The following is a 23,366-nucleotide window of genomic DNA, read 5'->3' on the forward strand; positions in this document are numbered from 1 at the left end:
CCAGTAGCTGCGGGGTGCTAATTGTAGGGATCTGGGACACAATAGAGGGACTTCTCATTTTGTCGGGGTGTATGAAGGTAAAAATAACATTGAGGCACTGTACTCTGAATATATCCCAGTCATCTTGAGAGATGTAAATTTCTGAGATTAGATTCTGTATGTTGAGATATCTGTACATGAAAGCGTTAATTCTCCTTTTTTTTTTTTCTTCCCTCCCTCTAGGTCACACTAACTGTGAAGATGCTGTCCCGATTGTTCCGCATGCATGGCCAGTTTGTGGCTTCCCACCCATGGGAGGTTATCGTGGGTACAGTGACCATCACGATTTGCATGATGTCCATGAACATGTTCACAGGGAATGATAAGATCTGCGGCTGGAACTATGAGTGCCCCAAGTTTGAAGAAGTAAGTTCTGACTCCTCACCCGTATTAATGAGTTTAATGCCAGTTAGGGCTCATGCAGATGACTGTTATTTCGATATGAGTGTAATCTGGCAAAACATTGGATCACACTCTGACTACTGTTCTATAGGGAGCTGTGCACATGTCCAGGTGTGTGGGGTTCTTTTTTTTTTTTTTTTTTTTCTCAAATAGAGTCTGTCCAAGGAAAACATCTCAGCATGCCCATTTTGAATCTGTAAATCGAATCACACTTGTCCATTCAAGTCAATGGGTCCTTAAAAAAAAAAAAAAAAAAAAAATCACACTTCGATGACTGACTGGAAGGAGAAGATGAAGAAATAATAAAAACAATCGTCTCCACATTCGAGAAAATGGTATCAGATGAGAGCGAATCGGTCATTTGACCCTAGCCTTACTTTTCCACTGGAGGAATCCCTGAAGCCGGGAAACAAAAGTGCAAAGTTTCATCATGTGGCTCAGTTTTTTGATTTTCTACTACGGTCTATGATAACCATTATTGCTTCACTCCCAGAGTGGTCTAACTGGCATCTTGCTATCAGGCCACCCCCTAATTATCGTCCACACTTATGTTTAATGTATGATATGACAGAGAAGAAATTAGATCAATAATGTTATAGAAGTGTGGGAATCGGTAAGGAAAAGGTACAATGTACTTTTCTCCGAAATGTATTTTTTTGTGTGTGAGAAGCCAGACAGGATGATACAAGGTGAATTAAGCACTTGTATCTCACTTGTGCTCTCTTTTCCACATCACAGGATGTTCTGAGCAGCGACATTATCATATTAACCATCACACGGTGCATTGCAATCCTCTACATCTACTTTCAGTTCCAAAACCTCCGGCAGCTCGGCTCCAAATACATTTTAGGTACGTGCTGTGTATGTTCAGTTCATCTCCAGCCGTTGTCGTCGATCTGCTTCAGTCACTGAGGTTTTCTTGGTATTTTAGGTATTGCTGGCCTCTTCACCATCTTTTCAAGCTTTGTCTTCAGCACAGTGGTGATTCATTTTCTGGATAAAGAATTGACAGGCCTGAAGTAAGTTTAGCACCCGGGTTGGTGTTGGCTGGTGCATTGTATAGATTTGCAGTTTATATTTAGAATGTAACACTACTTTTCCCCCCGACAGCGAGGCGCTCCCCTTTTTCCTGCTGCTTATTGACCTCTCAAAGGCCAGTGCTTTAGCGAAGTTTGCTCTTAGCTCCAACTCTCAGGTGAGCACATAAATCATGCCGGGAGGTAAATGTCTGACGCCACTACCTTAACCGCACTTTTATATCTACCTGATGATGATAAAATTTAAAAAAAAATCTTTTCCAGGATGAAGTTCGAGACAACATTGCTCGTGGCATGGCCATTCTAGGACCTACATTCACCCTGGATGCTCTTGTAGAATGTCTTGTGATTGGAGTTGGAACAATGTCGGGTAAGTTGCAAATCTGTACTCTAAAGGTTATTGAGGTTATTGTATAGTATTTCTTCACAGGAAGATGTGATTCAGTCATAATTTTAAGGTCATGTCCAGAAATGCTATCTACCTGCAGATAATGGATTAATCTGTAAGTAAATGGAATTCTGAATGCTTTGCAGCCAGCAGCTGCAGAGAGAAAATAATTTTATTTTCCCTGCAGCTGTTTGCTTTCAGTCAATCGGATGATGGTACAGGTGGCAATGGCAGCAACCGCTCACTACAGTGCATGTGCTGTTATTGCTTCCCTGTACAGTATTTGACAAACTGTATGTACAAAAGATTTGATCTCAGTCGGACTGATGTTAGTCTATGGGGCCGTGTCAAATTTTTTTTTTCTCTGGACTGCAGCTGCCTTAGGAAAAGAATCGCTGCGTGCCTGAGTTTGGTTGTATATTCGATTCGCAATCAGCCATGTAAGTCAGTGAGTCTGTGGAAATCATCGGACTGCACTTGGATGTCTTTTTTTGCCTTTGTTTTTTCTCAAACTTCTCATCCAAGAGAATCGGCTTATGCTCTGATCAGAGTGTGATTTGCATCATCGATCTGATTCTCAGAAGAGAGAGTACACTATCATATGCATTTGCCCTTAGTGTGTTTTGTAAGGCTTTGTAAGGACTTTCTTGGTCTTCTCATTTGTAGGTATGTTTTGGAAAGTTTTTATAATGTATACCGGCAATAGATGCAACTCGATAGATCGCTATGTCCATTCTTGCCGTTTGTTATACCTTTTTTTTATATATAATCATAATTTAATTCTCTCTTTCAGGTGTTCGCCAGTTAGAGATTATGTGCTGTTTTGGTTGCATGTCCGTCCTAGCAAACTACTTTGCCTTCATGACATTCTTCCCAGCCTGCGTGTCTTTGGTCTTGGAGGTGAGTGATTAGTATCAGCTAATTATCATACATTATACATATGATAATTCTTCATACATCTGAAGAATATGCTTTGATCTTTTTTCCAGCTTTCCAGGGAGAGTCGGGAGGGACGTCCAATATGGCAGCTTACACAGTTTGCAAACGTATTAGAGGAGGAAGAAGATAACAAACCAAACCCTGTCACACAGAGGGTGAAGATGATCATGGTGAGTGCCTCTTTTTCAGTCGCTTCTATTTTGGGTGTTAGGATATTGTTTTGTTTTTTATTTTGCGTTTACAGTACATTGTGTATTTTGGTTTTGATTCCTTTTTTAAGCAATAATCTAGAATTGCTGTTTAGCATTTTGTTGCTGGTGACTTATTATTCCTTCTCTCCTTCAGTCCCTCGGCCTGGTCCTTGTTCATGCTCACAGTCGATGGATAAGTGAACCGTCCCCTCAGAACAACACTTCCATTTCAGATCACAAGGCTGCCATTGGCTTAGATGATACCATACCAAAGAGAATTGAACCCAACATGGCTCTTTGGCAGTTCTATCTATCTAGGTGAGTGCAATAATAACTTTTCTCTCTCTTTTTTTTTTTTTTTTTTAATTTGCCGTGTGCAATTATATACATAGAGTGTGTGTGTGTGTGTGTGTGTGTGTGTGTGTGTGTGTGTGTGTGTGTGCAATTTTTTTATATATAGCTTCTGAAATGGTGCAATAAAGATAAAACTACTTGGCCCGTCTTTCCTAAGCATCTGACCATGCTGTATTCCACAGGATGGTCACCATGGACATCGAGCAAGTCATAACTCTGAGTCTTGCTCTTCTTCTGGCAGTCAAGTACATATTTTTTGAGCAGACAGAGACAGAGTCTACCTTCTCCTTAAAGAACCCGATCACCTCTCCAGTCACTGTGCCAAAGAAGCAAGTAGATGGCTGCTGCAGAATGGAACCAGTGCCTGAAAAGCCCGCCAAAGATTGTAAAATAGAAGACATGTCATCAAAGGAAGAGAAAGGTATTAAAGCAGTCATTACATGCATATTTTATTACTAATCTCTACGTTTTTTTTTTTTAAATTGTTCAATATTTTATGTATTTTTTATTTCTATTAACCAATTTCTGTCTGTACATTTTTAGAAGCGGTCATAAAGCCATTGCCACTTGAAAATTCAGCAAAGGCTAACTTTGTGCTGGGCGATTCCTCATCGTCACCTGATACAAGTGAAGAGGAGAAGGAAACAGCGTTTGACATACCCGAGGTGCCCCGACCCATTGATGAATGTGTTCGCATTCTTAAGAATCCAGATGTAAGTGAATAGGGAGTAACGGCAGGAACACTACTGATCTGAAACAAGTTACAGGGTTATTCTCCTCTCGTTGAACATGAGCGCACTACTCCTGCTTGTCGGCATCGTCTTGCATCTGGCCCAAACTGTGCACTCTCATGCTGCAAGCCAAGGTCGTTTTAGCTCTGCAGCATCGGAGGAGCACAGGGACGGTGAAGCTGGAAGGATGCTATACTGTACGATATCATATAGATAGAGCTTCTTCCCTAGGAGACCAGCCGTCACTGATGCACTGCAGCGGTGGTCGGTAACCGAGGCAATGAGCAGTAAGTTATAATATTATAAAGCTCTCTTCTTGACGACAGAGAAGATTTTTAAACACAAGGAAATTGCAAAGTTATTTGGTTTTATAAGCTGGTTGCAGTTTTACCCACTTAAAGAGGATCTGTCATTTTATTTCTGCTCATACCCTAAATGTTCAGGAGATCAGTGGGAATAAAATAAGACCACAAACTGGTCACTTTTGACCTGATGACAGGATCTCTTTAAGATGCTGACAAAACCCCTTAACTTTTACCAATCCCAAAGTATCATTATACAGCCTTTATTGCATATGGTTACTCAATGTAAAAATATTGACAAATTATTAACATTTTAGATATTATGTCTTACTTTATCAAGCTAGCGACTTGAAAATATCCAAATTATTTTCAGTAAAGTGGCCATCTGGCCAGTACAGATCAGGACCATATTTCATATAGTTATGATACATTCGGTCTGTGCATTAAAGTTCATTTATAAATTGTAATGTTGTGACATAAAGTGGATTTGTCAGACTTAAATAGGTTCTCGGCTTCCAGGTAATCCCTTAAAATCTCTATTAAAATATGCTTACTAATGGAGGTGTGAGCATAAACCTTTCTTAGCTGCTGTGTACAATTCAGGCCAAGCTTCACATGCACGCTAACCCAGTCTGATGAGATTAGGGGTCATATATATTTGAAAATGGAAGGAATTGTTACTTTTGGATTAATAAACCTTAAAACTCAGTTTTCTGCAGGAATCGCTCATCGGAATTTTTCTTTCTTGTGTAGCAAGGCGCCCAATACTTAAGTGATGCAGAAGTGATCAAGTTGGTGAATGCTAAACACATCCCTTCCTATAAGCTGGAGTCCATGATGGAGTCGCCGGAAAGGGGAGTTGCAATTCGCAGGCACATGCTGGCCCACAAGTTGCCTCAGTCATCAGCCCTTCTGAATCTGCCTTACAAAAACTACAACTACTCCTTGGTAAGTCTTTACTGCTGAGAAGAGTGCAGATCATGTCCATCTTCCAGTATTTCTCTGTTTTTTGTCTCTTCTTTTCCGTGGGTCACAGTCTGACGTTAGATACTATATTTCTTGTATCTGTTAATTTTTAGCCTTTCATATCTATTTTTTTAGGTTATGGGTGCATGCTGTGAGAATGTAATCGGATATATGCCAATCCCTGTTGGAGTAGCAGGTCCTCTTATCCTGGATAATAAAGAATACCAGGTCCCTATGGCTACAACAGAAGGTTGCCTTGTGGCTAGCACAAACCGAGGCTGCAGAGCCATAATGGTGAGTTTCATTCACAGATATATTCTATGGTTTCTTTGGAAAATCATTTATGATCGATTTTATTGCATCGCTGACTACTATAAAGTCTGTTGGGAAACCTGGTAGCAGTGAGTAACAAATACTGAGCTTTAATTCCTTTTTTTCACAGCTGGGTGGTGGAGCACACAGCCGGATCCTTGCTGATGGCATGACTCGTGGACCAGTTACTAGGTTGCCTTCAGCTTGTGAAGCTGCTGAGGTTAAGAGCTGGCTTGATAGCCCTGAGGGATTTAAAGTTATAAAAGATACCTTTGATAGCACAAGCCGGTAGGTGAATTTTTATACTTTTCAGAAATTATTTCCACAGAATAGGAGAAATGTAAGCATTAAAATTGGCGCTAAGCTAAATTAAAGCTCAATGGCTCAATGGACTGCACTGTTTATTGTGGGTTTGTTTTTTTTTAATTCAGCATAAATGGCACCTGTACTTTTAGGCTATGTGCCCACGTTGCAGAAATGCTGTGGAATTGTCCGCAGCATTTCCGCAACTCCCTGCCGGGGTAAAACACATGCGGAATTCGCATGCGTTTTGCAAGCATTTTTAGCTTGCAGAATGCTAGCGCTTTTCAAAGCGATTTGAAGCAACGCTCGGAAAAGTGATTGACAGGTTGGTCACACTTGTCAAGCATAGTGCTTGACAAGTGTAACCAACTTTTTACTATTGATGCTGTCTATGCAGCATCAATAGTAAAAAAATAGAGATACTTACCCTCTGTCGGCCCCCGGAGTCCTCCCGGTCCTCATCGGCGCTGCCAGCAACTTCCCAGGGATGCATTGCGCAAATGACCTCTGATGACGTAGCGGTCACGCGAGACTGCTTTGTCATCAGAGGTCTTTTGTGCAAGGCATCCCTGGGAAGTTGCTGGCAGCACCACTGAGGGCCGCTGAGGACTTCGGGGGCTGACAGAGGGTGAGTATATCCCTATTTTTTATTTTAATTCTATTTTTTACAGGAATATGGTACCTAGGGCATGAAGGAGAGTCTCCTCTCCTCCAGACCCTGGGTACCATCCGCACATGAAGTGCTCACTTTACGCATGGTGGTCATAGCCACATGCGTAAAGTGAGCGTTTCAATGCAATCCTATGGCGGAGGAATCGCCGTGATTCTGCGGAATTAATGGACATGCTGTGGATTTTACCGCTTTGCGATTCCGCAGTGTAAAAATCCACAGCATGGGCACAGCAACTGCGGAATCCCATAGGATTGCATGGGATGTGATTTAAAAGCGTTTCTGCAACGGCAAAATTGTGGCGGAAACGCTTAACCGCATCGTGGGCACACAGCCTAAGAACCATTTGGGGTACATTCACACAGATGGTCATGCAGCTTACTGTCATATCTGCAAAACATGGAAGAATCTTGACTGAGGGTTGCTTATAATTATTCTTAGGGCGCAGTCAGACAGTCATATTACATGGGCAAGCATCACATCGCAATGCTCGGACTGGCCATCTGCTCTCCTGACCTGAATGTGACAGCATGTATTTCTATGCAACTGTCTTGCTCAGGAGAGCTGAAAACTAGTCCGAGGATTTTGATGCTCACGCGAGTAATACGGCCGTATGACCGCACCCTTAAATTGGTCTTCCCATAATGGATATTTATTACCGGTCTACAGGATAAGAAGTCTGATTTGCTGAGGGGTCACATCGCTGGGACCCCCGCAGATCACTAGAATATTAGTCCAAGTACCTTTAATCAGCTGCCTATCACAGTGGTATGGGAAATCTAGACTTGAAGGGGGTTGAGCAGGTCTCCTGACACTTTGCATGTTTTATTTCTTATGGTAAACCCTTTTAACTATAATGGACCTTTTATGGCGTAAAACAGATTTGTTTCTATTAGGATGCGGTGATCTAGAAGTACGATAAGATGTAGTACGTTGTATTGTAAGGGTTCCAATGGATTGTGATGAATAAGAAAATGCTCACACAAGAATTGAATTTACTAAATTGATTTACTTAATAAATGATAAGATTAAATAATAAACAATATAAAACTATAAATACAAATGCATTAATCAGAAACAAGCATTATTCATACGTTACATTATTCAGATAGATGTCGACCAGTCATCCTCCATGAGCCCGAGAGAGATTGAGCACATGTGTCCTAGTTCTTTTAAAATGTCCAGCTAAAAGGTGTGTCCAGCCCCACCATGTGGGAAATGATGTCACAAGTCTATTGTCCATTAGCTATAAACACTTCCCCTCAATACCTGTTTTAACCAGTATATAATACAAGAAGCTAGAGGAGGGGGCATCCTATGTGCCACATAGCAGAAATACAGCAAACTGGAGGAGGGGCTTCGGAGCACAAGATAATCTAATTATGGCAATGAAGGTCCTTTGTTGGTAGATAAGTGTAAGCCAGTTGTTTGCTCTGCTTGGACAATTTGAACATCTCCTTGAAACAATTTTCAATGACCACCTAGGAAGGTTCAAAGAGCTGAGTATAACTGATTGAAACTATATCAATAGTTGGTATTAATTAATTGGAGTGTTGAAACCATTAAAAATAACTCATAGTATACATTCCACCCCTTGGTTTCAATCACTTTAAGTAACCTGCCACTAAACTATACCATTTTTCATTATGTGTATAATATATATATATATATATATATATATATATATATATATATATATATATATATATATATGTGTGTGTGTGTATATATATATATATATATATATATATATATATATATATATATATATATATATATATATATATATATATATATATATATAAATTTTATTTATTCGCTACCAATAGAAAACCGCTTTGGTAAAAAATAACATCCTTGGCTTAAAACGGAAAAAATCAAAACAAAAACAACATTGGACCATCAGGTAATGAAATATCAAATGTCTGTAGAAAACTTCTTTCTTCGGATCTTCTTGACCGCAATCTTTAAATGGGTCTCTGTTGCAGGGAACGCACGGGGATTATTATGCCCTCATCACTTTGGGGTGACTTCACTACTTTCCCTGGTTAGCAAAAGAACAGACTCTAAAGAGCAGTCTGTCCCTGCCCTTCATAACATTAACCCCTCGTTTCTCCAAAGCAATTGGGTGAGGGAAGTGCAGGTGTCCATGGCTGAGCATAAGAATACCTTTCATCTTCTATTGCTGCAGCTGTTCAGGGCCTCACTTTATATGCCATTTGCATCAGCTGGCAGTCATGAGGATTCACCCTGGTGACGGTTCAGCATCATCTGGGCTCAGTCTCAGCGCTCAATTGGACATCTTCAGTCTACACACAAGACACAGCCTGCACTGAGGGAAAGTGAAGTTCACAATCATACTTGAAAGTTCCAAAGTCTTGGCTGAGCTAACTCAGTCCTGGTGGCTTGTTTTCCACCCCTTGATCAAATGAATCAAACAAAATTACCGTAGGTTTGTTGGTCCAAATTAATTGTGCCCAGAATGACCTTTGAAATTTTCTACTGTAGCAAATATTTCTACTCTAGATAATAATACTACATAAAATATATATCATATCTGTATGGACATACACTGATCAAACACATCAAATTCATGTCAATCACATTTGCATAAAAACGATGATCATAATTACCAGTACAATCATGTTCATGGAGTTCACAAGATAATGTTATTACTAATCAAAATCAGTACAATTACATGTTAAGGAAAACCGAACCCAAACCATTTTGCTATTAACACAATTCTAGCAAATTATTATTTTTACATAATATACACATTACATCAACACACACTCTGGCTTAACCTAATGCATTCATTCAGTAAGCAGGAGAGATTCTCATTTATTTATATATATATATATATATATATATATATATATATATATATATATATATATATATATATATATATATATATATATATATATATATATATATATATATATATATATATATATACACACAAACACACACTTTGGGTACCCACACATTTGCATTGCATGACTCAGGTGTAGGTGAACAAAGCTATATAAAGACATTAACAAACTAGCATTCATTGAAATCATTTAACATATATATATTCTTCAAAACCCAATTTGCACGGGAGCTCCCAAAAAATAAAAAATGTTAAAACTCAAAAATAAGTCATAAAATATAATCTTATATTAAATGGACTCCTTTTTCACTACTGCAGGAATGAACTATTTACTGTGCACTGTATTTACATGTTAATTAAATGGCCAAGGTTTCTTCTTTCACTCCTGCAAACAAAAGGTTAATTACACACCCCACCCCCCAATCCAACATGTATGGACTGAAAAGAGAAAAAACAATTCCTTTAAAAACCAAGAATGCTAAACACAGTGCAATTAAAATTCAGAAAATGAGCTCATAAAAAATACAAATATACCAAATAAAAAGTAAAAATACCACGTGGGTTTTTTTCTTTGGCTGTGAACCAATTTTGATCAAGGGATATCCATGACAAATACACAAAGCACATACAGTGACAAAGACAAACACTTAGTACAAATAAGTCATCTTTTCCCTTCACCCATGACAGCACCACATGAGAGAGGGATCCGCCCCGCCAGGACAGGAACCTACTGAAACATAAGGGGCGGCACCTCTCCCCCGCTTCAGTTGGGTTCCTGTCCTGGAAAGGAATCCCTCTGACAGCGGCGGCGCCTGTCAGAATGAAAGACCCAGGGCCGTCCCGGCGTTTAAATTGCAGGGCTGACTTACCTGCGACGCCGGCCGTCGGCAGCTGGTGGCGCAGTCCCCGGGGTGTTGCCTGATCCGGGCCCCGGGTTCGTGCGGGCCCGTCCCGATGTCCTCCCTTCGGAGGTTCCTCCACGTGCCGCCCTCCCCCTGCGCGCACGCCCGTCCTTCGCCTGCATGCAGGGGAAGCCGGGGGCGGAGACCGACGTCAGCGGCGCAGAGGACTCTGGGAGCGCGACCGCTGACGTCATCAGGACGCGACGGTCATGGCGCCGGGTGCGACGCCGGCCAGGAGAAGCGGCTGGCGGTCGCGGGGGGGAGGGGTAATGAGGGGCACTCCCCGATTAAAGAAGGAGCAGAAGCGGCTGCAGGGGTGACAATGGCGTCTCAGGAGGATCGCTCACCGTCCCCATTGTCTCTGCCCCCATCACAAGCTTCTGGTCGCAAGAGCCGCTCGAGCGGCAGAAGCAGCAGCCGTCCAAGTCACCGATCGAGGGATTCCTCGAGGTCAAAAGAACGCAGAACGCACGCTCCTTCGCAGCCCCAGAGCCCGGTATCGGTCTTTCCTAGGTGGTGAGTGATCTCCGTGAAAGTAGACAATGTTGTAATAGGCCTTCCTATGTCTTCTTTTTTTTTTAGGGAGGCAAAAAAGCTATAAGCAAAAAGAAAAATAGAGTATGTGCCATATGCCACAGCCCTTTAGCGAAAGACTACCAAAAGGACTTGTGTCAGCTGTATCCAGCGGACTATGGCTGAAGAGGCACCGAGCCTGGCAACAAACCTCAGATCAATAATTAAGTCGGAGGTACAGGGCTCACTTAAAAAATTATTAAAAAAGAAAAGTAAGAGTAGGAAAGCCTCCCCGAGTTCCTCATCAGGCTCCTCCTCTTCGGAGTATCAAGTTGAGCACGGGTCATCTTCATCCTCAGACAGTGATACGGGGGGCAGACCTTGCTTTCCCGTAGAAGATACGGACGCCCTCCTTAAAGCCATCAGGTCCACTATGGGCCTGCAGGAGGAGAAAGTACGAGAGATCACTGGAGGATGTAATGTTTGGCGGCCTACAAGAAAGGAAAAAGCGTACCTTTCCGGTCAATGACAAGATTCAGGCCCTAATCGAGAGAGAGTGGAAGAAACCGGAGAAGTCAGGTAGCCTTCCCTCCTCTTCAAAGCGAAGATACCCCTTTGAGGCTAAGGACACGGACATCTGGGACAAGGTCCCAAAGATTGACGCAGCAGTGTCTAGGTCTTCCAAGAAGTCTGCCCTGCCCCTGGAGGATTCAGGGGTTTTGAGAGATCCCTTGGATAAAAAAGTGGACTCATACCTAAGGCACACTTGGGAGGCAGCGGCAGGGGGTCTGAAACCAGCAATAGCCGGCACCTGCACAGCCCGGTCATTAATGGTCTGGTTGCAACAACTGGAAGAAAAATTGGTCTCCAAAGTACCAAGAGAGAAAATATTAGGAGAAATGTACCTGCTGCACGGAGCTGCCGCCTTCTTGGCTGACACCTCCGCCGACTCGATGAGGTTAACGGCAAGAGCAGCGGGGCTGTCGAACGCCGCAAGACGGGCGTTATGGCTCAAAGGCTGCCCTGGGGACATTCAATCTAAGGCAAAATTATGCTCGTTACCATGTGATGGGCAGTTCTTGTTTGGAAAAGACCTGGATGACATCCTGGAAAAAGCCGGTGATAAAAAGAAGGGCTTCCCCAGATTCATGGGTGATCAAAGGAGACCGCCCTTTCGGAGGGGAAGGTTCAATCGAGGCCGTCCCCCGGGAGAATGGAAAAGGTGGGACGACAAGAGGAAAAAAGAACCAGGGTTCATGTTTGGGGGAAATACCTCAACTGCCAAAAAATCCCCGCAATGACACCAGCCCTCCTGTGGGGGGAAGATTGAGGCTCTTTTCTCAAGAATGGGAGAAAATATCGGCCAACAATTGGATCCTGAAAATCATAAAGGCCTAAAAATCCCCTTCTTCCAGTATCCAAGAGCTTCATTTGTGGTGACCCCCGTCAGAAAGGAACCAGGAGAGCAATCAGCCATAGAAACAGAAATCTTAGGACTATTGGAGAAACAAGTTCTGGTAGAGGTCCCGAAAGATCAAGAAAGAAGGGGGTTCTATTCTCCCCTCTTCCTAATAAAAAAACCCGACCTTTCCTTCAGAACGATAATAAATCTCAGGCGCCTCAATCAATGGATCATGAACCAAACATTCAAAATGGAATCAGTGACTTCGGCCATGAAGCTGTTACACCACAACTGCTTCATGGCCGTAATAGATTTGAAGGATGCCTATTACCATATCCCGATGCACCAAGAGTACCAGAAATACCTGAGGGTAGCCTTATACATCCAGGGCGACCTCAGGCATTTTCAATTTTCAGCTCTTCCGTTTGGCATCTCCATAGCGCCAAGGATTTTTACAAAAGTAATAGCGGAAATGACAGCTTTCCTTCGAATCCACAATGTGATTATGGTGCCTTACTTGGACGATTTTCTGGTCATTGGCAATTCAGAACATCACTGCGCACATCAGGTAGAGAAGATAACAGAGACCCTGCAAAGACTGGGTTGGATGGTAAACTTAAAAAAATCAAAACTTCAACCCCTAAGGAAACTAACTTTTCTAGGTTTCGTCTTGGACTCCGACCGTCAAGTTTGTCTCTTGCCAGAGAAAAAACTAGAGAAGGTGAGAGAAATGACCCTTACGGCAATACAGCATCCTCACATGACCCTAAGAAGGGCAATGTCCCTGTTGGGCACGCTAACAGCCTGTATCCCAGCGGTCAACTGGGCACAGTTTCATACCCGACAACTGCAGGCGGAAATCTTGTGAGCCCAGAGACGATTGAAAGGGCGTTTAGAAGGGAAGCTGGAACTTTCCGAAAGGGGGAAAAACTCTCTCACTTGGTGGCTAGACGACACAAATTTAGCAGGGGGAACTTTGTGGCACAGGCCCGTGTCCGATGTAATATTGACGGACGCAAGCTCCTCGGGATGGGGGGCACACCTGAGAGAACATATGGCCCAAGGGTCTTGGGGTCACATAGAGCAGAAGGCTTCCTCCAACTTAAGAGAGTTAAGAAGGTCAAACTCCCTAATGGACGAAGCCAAAAGAATCTTCCTCAAAGCAGAGCAACATCTAACTTCCCTAACAGCCCTACATATCAAAGGGACAGAAAATGTTCAAGCCGACTTTCTAAGCCGCAACAAGTTAAAACAGGGAGAATGGACCTTAAATCGTGTAATATTCCAGAAGATAGTACAGTTATGGGGGCAGCCAGTAATCGACCTCTTTGCCACCAAAAGCAACCGGCAAGTGAGGAGGTTCTGCTCATTAAACCCAGGGGAAAACCCGTGGGCAGTAGACGCTCTACAAATCCCGTGGCTGTTCAAACTGAGCTATGCCTTTCCCCCAGTAGCGTTAATCCCGGCAGTGGTAAAAAAGATAAGAGACGAGCAAGCCAGAGTAATCCTCATAGCCCCGTTCTGGCCAAAAAGACCGTGGTTTTCACTACTACAAATGATGTCTCTCTCGGACCCGTGGGTACTGCCAGAGATTCCAGATTTGTTAGCTCAGGGGCCGATATTCCACAAACAAGTCAAGGGGCTCCATCTGACGGCGTGGAATTTGAGAGGTCACTTTTGAGAGATAAAGGGTTTTCCCCGGGGTTGGTGACTAATGAAAAGTAGAAAACCAATAACAACCAACATATATGGCAGAACGTGGAAAAAATTCCTACAATTCCTGGGAAAACCGTTAGGTCAAGAACCCCCAATCGAGTCCATCTTGGAGTTCTTGCAGGCAGGCCTACAGCTAGGCCTGGCGGTTAATACCCTCAAGGTACAGGTTTCAGCGCTGGGTGCATTATACAATTGCAATATAGCGGCAAACAGATGGGTAGCCAGGTTTATTAAATCTTGCCACAGATCTAGGCCAGTTTCCTTACCGAAAATAGCTCCATGGGATCTAAATCTGGTGCTGGATGCCCTTACGAAGGAGCCGTTTGAACCCATACAGCAGATTTCAACTAAAAATCTCACTCTAAAAACCATCATTTTGGTAGCTCTAACGTCGGCACGTAGAGTTAGTGACTTACAGGCCCTTTCAGTCAACCCACCATATACCCAGATATACCAGGATAGGGTGGTTATGAGAACAGACCCTGCTTACTTGCCAAAAGTAGTAACTAACTTTCACCGAAACCAAGAGATTGTCCTCCCTTCCTTCTGCGAGAATCCGAAAAACCCAGGGGAGGAGAAATTTCATAGCTTAGACGTTAAAAGAACCCTAGTAGAGTATATGTCTATAACCAGCCAGTGGAGGAGGTCCCAGTCCCTATTTGTAGCCTTCCAGGGTGCTAGGAAAGGTTATGGAGTGTCAAAGGGGACTATTGCCCGATGGATTAGGGAGGCCATTAGTGTAGCCTATTCAGCTAGTGGCGTCCCGGTTCCTGACGGCATCAAGGCTCATTCCACCAGAGCCGTGGCGACCTCCTGGGCTGAGAAAGCAGAGGTATCAATAGAGCAAATTTGTAAGGCCGCTACCTGGGCCTCACCCTCAACTTTCTTTAGACACTATAGACTAAATCTGTCCTCCTCTGCTGACTTGACCTTTGGTAGAAGGGTGCTGCAAGCGGTGGTCCCTCCCTAAGGTGTTCGAAGTCTCCAGAATCTCTCATGTGGTGCTGTCATGGGTGAAGGGAAAACCACCATGGTTACTTACCGGTAGCCGGTTTTTCCGGAACCCATGACAGCACCCGTATATTTCCCCCCCTTTTCACCGTTTGGGTGTGCACAATAGTCGGGTGTATTTGTGTGATGTGGTGTTGGATAAATATGTAACTAACCGGGAAGTCCTCTCAAATGCTCTGTAATCCAACTGAAGCGGGGGAGAGGTGCCGCCCCTTATGTTTCAGTAGGTTCCTGTCCTGGCGGGGCGGATCCCTCTCTCATGTGGTGCTGTCATGGGTTCCGGAAAAACCGGCTACCGGTAAGTAACCATGGTGGTATTTATCTTGTCAATTCCCCAGTATATTATCAGTCATCTAACTTTAGGTCAGTCTTAAATTCATTGTCTGTAATGACACTCCCTCTTTGCCTTGTATATTTCTCTCACAATGGCTCCCACATACAGAATCATCTTATATCTGCTGTGGTCTTTTGCCTTTTAAAACATCAAGGTCTATCACAAACCCTCAGGTGAGGAATGCACATTTATGCATCACCAAGACCAAACCCAATTCATAGATCAGCCAGCGCATACGTCACAGTATGCTCACAGGAGAATTTATCATCATATATAAGCCAGCGCATACGTCACAGTATGCTCACATGAGTATTTCTGTAAGAAACTCTAGAATGAAACAAACATCATTAGACATAAAAAAAAATGGCAAAAACTGTTCAAACAACAATTTTCAGGGATATTCAATTACTTTTATAATTAGTCCAGGAGGGAATCTTGGCAGGGGGTGTAGTATGCCATGGTATTGGAAGAGTGCAAGGGGCGGTTACAGTGGGGGCTTTGCATGCCTCCATCAGGTGTCCCACCTCTATCTTTCCAACCCCCTATCTCATTTGTCGCCACCCTCTTGGGTCTGGCGAGTTGCAATTTACCTTTCCTCCTCAGATCTTGCCATCTCCTCAACAGGTCACTTGTAGAGATCCCATCTATCTCCTGGAATGGAACTCCACTAGCTATCAGGTCACAAAACAACTCCGTCCTGCTCTTTCTAATTTGAGTATCATCCTCTTTTCTCCTTTCTTGATCTACTCTCTTTACGGTACTATTTTTTGATACTTTTGCTCTCTCTAGAGCAGATAGCTGGGAGATTAGATTGCATGCTGTGTAGACATTAGTGGAATTTCCCATAAGTGCACTGAACATAGTGAATAATGGGGCTTTGTAAGCAGCTGGGGCACCTTCTATGAACTTATTCTTCATCAATACTGTCAATATTGCAGCATCTGGTCCCTTCCAATCCTCAACAACAGCAAAGTGATCATTCAGATCTGGCAAAGGATTGCGAGTTATGCCACCTATACCTGCGATTTCTCTCAATCTCTGAACTCCATCTGCAAGAGTCTCCCATCGTGTCTGTGGTATTAATTCCATGGGAGAGTCATACACTTGTGCCACAGAATCCCTCACCAAATGCAATAAAGAGAAAGTCTCTGTAGTGTCCCTTGCACGCCTCATTTTTAGACGCACCATAGGATCAGTACAAATACTACAAAGTCCTACTGCCTCAAGACGGTTCAAGATTATAGTATCGGCTCCCTGATCCCATAATCTGAGAATCCATGCTAACAAAGGTTCTCCTGCTTGCTGCCTGTACCTAGTAGCTAATTCTGATAATTCTCCTGCTGTATAATTCCTAGTTTCTTCAGTCATTGAAGCTTCTGCTCCTGTAGCTGCGTTTCCTGCATCCATCCTATCTCCACTACACTGTGTGACTTCTCTCCTAGTTTTAGTAGTCACAATTGGTCTGGCTTGCTTTTCTTCCTCATCTGTCTCACAGCCATCCCATTCTAGCAAATCTGACCATTTCTCACGTGCAATCATGGTTCTAATCTGTGCAGTACAAATCTCTGACACTGGCCGCTGTCTCCTCCTGCGCCTATTCTTATTCACATTTTTCATTACATAAGCTTCAAAATTCCTTTGCATATTGTCTTGCTGCTTCATTTGGTCTCTCAAGGCTGATTGCAAGCTAATCCTTTGCTCTATAGCTGTATGCAGCTCTAAACGCAAACTGTCTATCTCCTCCTGTAATCTTTGGGACACTTGCACAAAAATCCATCCAACGGCTGCTGCAGCTTTCTGCTCTTTTGCATCATACCTTGAGAGATCAAATTTTGCAGCCACTTCCTGGGGATTTGATAACTGCTGTCCCTCCATATACTTGTTACATTCCTGTGCCATTGGGGTCCACTTTCCTGGTAACACCCATTCTGGCAAAGATCTGACACTACTCTCAACTGCTTTCCTACTCTTAACAAACTTATTCAATTTTGCAAACATTTTTATTCAAAACAATCCCGCTTCTGACACCAATTTGTATTGTAAGGGTTCCAATGGATTGTGATGAATAAGAAAATGCTCACACAAGAATTGAATTTACTAAATTGATTTACTTAATAAATGATAAGATTAAATAATAAACAATATAAAACTATAAATACAAATGCATTAATCAGAAACAAGCATTATTCATACGTTACATTATTCAGATAGATGTCGACCAGTCATCCTCCATGAGCCCGAGAGAGATTGAGCACATGTGTCCTAGTTCTTTTAAAATGTCCAGCTAAAAGGTGTGTCCAGCCCCACCATGTGGGGAATGATGTCACAAGTCTATTGTCCATTGGCTATAAACACTTCCCCCTCAATACCTGTTTTAACCAGTATATAATACAAGAAGCTAGAGGAGGGGGCATCCTATGTGCCACATAGCAGAAATACAGCAAACTGGAGGAGGGGCTTCGGAGCACAAGATAATCTAATTATGGCAATGAAGGTCCTTTGTTGGTAGATAAGTGTAAGCCAGTTGTTTGCTCTGCTTGGACAATTTGAACATCTCCTTGAAACAATTTTCAATGACCTTCTAGGAAGGTTCAAAGAGCTGAGTATAACTGATTGAAACTATATCAATAGTTGGTATTAATTAATTGGAGTGTTGAAACCATTAAAAATAACTCATAGTATACATACGTGGCCGTCCCACTGCTCGGCTGGAGGCTTTTCTGCACCGCAGTATTCAGTGGCCACTTCAGTTTGTATTAATGCCAAACCATTCCCTCACGTATCACCTTGTTTGCTTGCTAGGTTTGCTCGCCTTGGGAGACTTCAGACCAGTGTAGCCGGGCGAAATTTATACATTCGCTTCCAGTCTAAAACAGGAGATGCTATGGGAATGAACATGATTTCAAAGGTAAACTGCCTTGTCTGTTGGAAAATTAATTTTTTTTTTAAATTTTTTGGAGTATTAAAATTGTATCCTGTTGCTACAGGGCACTGAAAAGGCTCTTTCCAGATTACAAGAGGAATTTCCTGAGCTCCAAGTTCTTGCCGTTAGTGGTAACTATTGTACCGACAAAAAGCCGGCTGCAATCAACTGGGTAGATGGTCGAGGGAAGTCCGTTGTTTGTGAAGCCACCATACCAGCAAATGTGGTGCGAGAGGTAAGCAGGAACTGAACAGTTTCTATTGCACAGTTTTCATGTTGGTTGGTGCGTGCCCAGGAGTAATGAAGTGTTTTTCCTGAGTAGTTAAAATGTTTGCACTAGATTTGGGAAAAAGGTCTTCACTTGAATGATTGAGATTCAATCGGACATAACCTATTTGCATGAGCTAGGAAAAAAGTAACCATTCTAACAATTTACAACTTGTCTTACGTGGTGTCAGACACAACCCATATGTCTTGTGCCTGCAGGTTCTGAAGACATCCACAGCTGCATTGGTTGAAGTGAACATTAACAAGAACTTGGTGGGCTCTGCGATGGCGGGCAGCATCGGAGGCTACAATGCACATGCGGCCAATATTGTGACTGCAATTTACATTGCCTGTGGACAGGTCAGATGATGGAAAAGTTGACAAAATACGCAACATTGCTACATAGAGTAACTTATATATCATAAAAATTTGCTTTGCAGGATGCTGCCCAAAATGTTGGAAGCTCAAACTGCATCACACTGATGGAAGCTACAGGTCCCACGAACGAGGACCTGTACATCAGCTGTACAATGCCTTCTATAGAGATCGGTACTGTGGGAGGAGGCACCAACCTGGCCCCACAACAGGCTTGCTTACAAGTACGTACAATAAAGGATTTTCTCTCAAGCCAAAGCACACTGCTAATAATCACCTGATAATTTGGTATACGTCAACAGTTTTAATAGGGGTTTCAGAAGCCAGATTCCCTTTTTGAGTCCACTGAATGAACCGTTTCTGGTCATGGCAGGCTCTTTATCAATTTTGCTGTTGCAGAGAGCATGTAATATTGTACAGCATCATTTGGAGGAAAGTCTGCCTATGTTAGCAGCTGATACAGCCAGTGCCTGACCTAACAATGTGAACTAGGCTGTGAATCCCATCTGATAAATCTTTCACATCTCTCCATAGAGTATCTGATACATTTAGATCATTATACCAATTATATAGTAGGATTTATATATATTTTGTCAAGGAGCTAGTTAAAGAATGACTCCCAAAAAAATGGTCTACCCCCTGATCCTTTCTGTAATGTGATGTAGTGTAGGTGCTGTTTATTATGCTTGCCTATGTAGCACCATCATATTTCACAGCTTTACAAACTATCAGTATGTGTGTGGAGTGAGGGAGAAAATTGGAGACCCCGAGGAAATGCACGTAAACACGGGGAGAACATAAAACTAGCTGCAGATATTATCCTTGGTGGGATTTGAGCGCCAGAGCTGCAAAGCAACAGTGCTAACCACTGAGCCAGCGTGCTACCTATAAAGATACTTACCAATCTCAAAGTTCACTAGTTTCCAGTACCGCTCCACTCTTCTGGATTACATGAATAAGTCTGACTATCCAGATCATTCAAGGGATTATGTGTGAGCCAGAAGCTGCTTTCACAATGTAAGTCTATGGGGCCTTGTTCTGGTTCCCATGGACTTACATTGGAAGTAGTAGCTGCGCCCCATACAGTGGTCCCTGTGTAATCTGTCAAAAGTGATTTACCGCTTATAACAGCTAGAAGGGGAGCAGAGCATCGCTGGAAACTGGGGAAGTCAGCGATCGAAAAGTATTTAAATTCATCTACACTACGTTACATGCACATTTTGAAAGGACTGCTTTAAAGAAGCACTCGTCCTCCCATCAAAGTATTTATACTCTTAATATATTGCAATCGTCATATTATATAACACTGTGTGCTTATTTTGCCTTTTTACCCAGCTAATTCTTATCTTTTCTCTGCTCTATGTAGAAACATGAACTCTCTTGTCTCTGCATTTATCTTTCCCCTCTCCAACTCCTGACCCAGCTGCTCCGCTCCCTCCTCCTGCCGGGGACTTTTGCAATGACTGATGAGTCACACAGGGAAACTTCACCTTCTGTTTTTACATAGAGCTTAGAAAGATTCAGGTAGTCAGTTTTTAATCACATGATATCATAGACCTAATGGAAAAAAAGATTTAAAGGGGGACTCCTTTTGAACAGTCGTTCTGTGCTGACAAAGTCCCACCGCTTGGCGCTCCATGACAGGGCCAATTCTTTAAATACACCTTCCTACCTGCTTGTTTTCCCTCTATCTCCACCCTTCTCTTCTTTGCTTGATATGTCTGGGTTCTTTGGGTGAGAGAAGGGTAGAGATGGAGGGGAAACCAAGCAGAAGGGAAGGTGTATTTAAATCCACATCATGGTGCACGTGAGCGCCTGTACTTGGTCTGAGCCATCATTTTGTGCTGAGAGACTCCCTTTCAGTGGGTAGAAAAGTAAAATGAGCAATTGTCAGTACGCATTGCTATAGAATACGATGATTGCAGTTAGTGATGAGTGCAAGTGCTCGTCACTTGGGTTTGCCTAGGGTGCGCAGATATGCACGGAGTATCACTGGTGTTCGAATTACATATTTGATTCGCAGCGCTCACATGTTTTGTGGCTGCTTAGACAGCCGCAAAACATGCGGGATTGCCTGACATAGACGGCCAGAAAACACGCATTGACTGCCAGTGTAACAGTCACGTGGGGACTCGAACATGTCTCTCGAGCACTTGCAATATATTAAGAGGATAAACATTTTGATACGAGTGCTTCTTTAAGATGAAAGGTTTATGTTGAAAGAAAAGGTGAGGAATGTCACACTGTATTAGAGCAGAATAAATCCTGATAGCTGTAAATAATGGTAGCTATGTATTCATGAAATCTTCCTTTATGTACAGATGCTAGGAGTCCAAGGAGCCAGCACAGAATACCCTGGCAAAAATGCCTGCCAGCTTGCACAGATCGTCTGTGGCACAGTAATGGCAGGAGAACTTTCCTTAATGGCTGCCTTGGCAGCTGGTCACCTAGTCAAGAGCCACATGGTCCACAACAGGTAATATTGAGGGTATTTTCATTAAAGTATTGTAATTTCTGGCATTAAGGCTTTTATCTTCACCAGTGGTGCCATAAATAAATAAATTATCAATGGACTTCTTATTTCCAGATCCAAAATCAACCTTCAAGACATGCCCGGTACTTGTATAAAGAAGGTTGCATGAGCCCTTACCACCTGCAGCAACCTCACTTGGATCTTGGATCATAGGAGGATATTTAACAGAAACTTGCTATAGAGTAAAGGTGGAAAAGAAAGATGTGCAGGCACCATGAGAAGACAGAACCAGCATCAGTCTGCTTTAAATAAAGGTCTATGTGCCTCATGTCCAGTAATCACTGTCTGATGTGTCTGCTGCAGAAGCAACAGTTAAATCAATGAAAAGCTCGGATCTCAAGTTGTTGGGTTTTCTTTACGTTGCTCACAATGGACGTTTCATTAACTTTAAAGCTACTTTGCATTTTTGTTCAGAGAACGTTTATTTTTTTATTTAATCATATGTTTGTAATATAACTGTTTTAGTTAGGAAAAATTAATTTATTCCTTACACGTCTAGCGTGATTTCAGGAAGGAAGACAAAGCGCACACTACACTGCCCTCTACTAGCCATAGCCTGTGCCTCCTTTTAGGGTATGTACACACGTTGCAGCTTCTGCTGCAGATTTTTCCGTGTGGATTTTGCTAAATCTGCAGGTAAAATGACCTGCGTTTTACATGCGGATTTAGTGCAGATTTCCTGTGGATTTTGTGCGGATTTCCCCTGTGGATTTCTATAATGGAGCAGGTGTAGAAAGAATTAACATGCTGCGGATTCAAATCTGCAGCTTGTACACAGTGTTTTTTGTTTTACATTGATTAAAATGATACTGTACACCGCAGGAGAATCTGCTGCAGATCCGCAGGGCCAAATCCACAACATGTGCACATACCCTTAGCATCTCTGTGGCAACTCCTGTCTGCAAAGCAACAGGTAGAGAGCCACAGATCCCATATACCATTGGTTGCCAGCTGCTGTTGAACTACCACTCCCAGCATGTTTCGACAGCCACAGGAAAGCCATTTTGCTTTTGACTCTAAACAAGCAGAGATCGAACATACCCTCAAGCCATATCTATACCTTTTAACATGCCAGCAGGTGTATATTTTTCATTTCCCCACAAATTTGTATTTTTTTCAAAACCATTTTTTTACTCCTTCGCTACTGAGATGAAAAAAAATACCCTCAAGCTAGCGATTAACATTTGAAATACAAACTTCTCTGGTATTGACAGACAAATATTTCCTGGGGGTCTATCGCTACCACACCAGATGTGATGCTGCAGCCTGTGTGATACCCTTAGTCTTGATTTGACCAACATAGAATTGGGTCCAGTTTTATACGGCTGTTTAAAAACACACATTTTGGACATTTTTTTTTTTTATAATAATAGTTTCACCCTTTTGTAACAAATTAGCAGTCTGTATGATACAGTACTTGGCAGTCACTAGCTTAGCGATGTATGAATGACCTGGAATCAATGTGTTAATAACGATAATGGCCGGTGCCTGTGCCCGCTTCTTCTCATGCTGGTAAAGAAGTCACCTCTTTATGAATAAAGCATCTGTTTCTGTTTTATTTTACCCAATCTGGTGTTTCTTTGGAAGTTTACCTAATAAAAGGTCAGATTTTTTTTTGTATATAAAATCAAAATGATCTTTTTACTTTACTGGAATAAATGTAATTATTTTTTTAAGTTTTGTCTGCGTTGGTGCCTGTCTTATTTTACCAAAAGTGGTGTAAATCTGTGTGAAGACGGAGGAAGAGATCTGTAACGTATCCATGCCCATCAGAGGCACAAAGCGATGTAAAAGCTCGTATCACAGTTAAGTTATAAGGGTTCGAGTTGTTATAAATCCATTTCTTGGAAAGTAAACTCCCTTACAAATACGGATATTTAT

At 42.4% G+C, this 23,366-nt stretch overlaps 1 protein-coding gene across 3 annotated transcripts in view; it reads left to right on the forward strand.

Moving 5' to 3' along the window:
* The window catches only part of HMGCR (3-hydroxy-3-methylglutaryl-CoA reductase), a 54,504-nt gene extending 31,343 nt beyond the window's left edge, over positions 1-23,161 (forward strand). For all 3 annotated transcript variants that reach the window (XM_073584093.1, XM_073584091.1, XM_073584092.1), the window contains exons 2-20: positions 223-405; positions 1,180-1,291; positions 1,373-1,460; positions 1,552-1,636; positions 1,743-1,848; positions 2,660-2,766; positions 2,856-2,975; positions 3,151-3,314; positions 3,533-3,771; positions 3,894-4,063; positions 5,137-5,331; positions 5,485-5,643; positions 5,792-5,949; positions 18,190-18,295; positions 18,375-18,545; positions 18,797-18,937; positions 19,018-19,176; positions 21,274-21,428; positions 21,540-23,161. In XM_073584093.1, coding sequence (XP_073440194.1) covers positions 241-405; positions 1,180-1,291; positions 1,373-1,460; positions 1,552-1,636; positions 1,743-1,848; positions 2,660-2,766; positions 2,856-2,975; positions 3,151-3,314; positions 3,533-3,771; positions 3,894-4,063; positions 5,137-5,331; positions 5,485-5,643; positions 5,792-5,949; positions 18,190-18,295; positions 18,375-18,545; positions 18,797-18,937; positions 19,018-19,176; positions 21,274-21,428; positions 21,540-21,594 — 2,655 coding nt within the window. In that variant the 5' untranslated portion in view covers positions 223-240 and the 3' untranslated portion in view covers positions 21,595-23,161. The remainder of the gene's footprint in view (positions 1-222; positions 406-1,179; positions 1,292-1,372; positions 1,461-1,551; positions 1,637-1,742; positions 1,849-2,659; positions 2,767-2,855; positions 2,976-3,150; positions 3,315-3,532; positions 3,772-3,893; positions 4,064-5,136; positions 5,332-5,484; positions 5,644-5,791; positions 5,950-18,189; positions 18,296-18,374; positions 18,546-18,796; positions 18,938-19,017; positions 19,177-21,273; positions 21,429-21,539) is intronic.
* The last annotated feature ends 205 nt before the right edge of the window (positions 23,162-23,366 follow it).

This window comes from Dendrobates tinctorius, unplaced genomic scaffold (genome assembly GCF_039654945.1).
Source record: "Dendrobates tinctorius isolate UK_male_01 unplaced genomic scaffold, ASM3965494v1 ptg000083l, whole genome shotgun sequence".
NCBI classification, from domain to species: domain Eukaryota; kingdom Metazoa; phylum Chordata; class Amphibia; order Anura; family Dendrobatidae; genus Dendrobates; species Dendrobates tinctorius.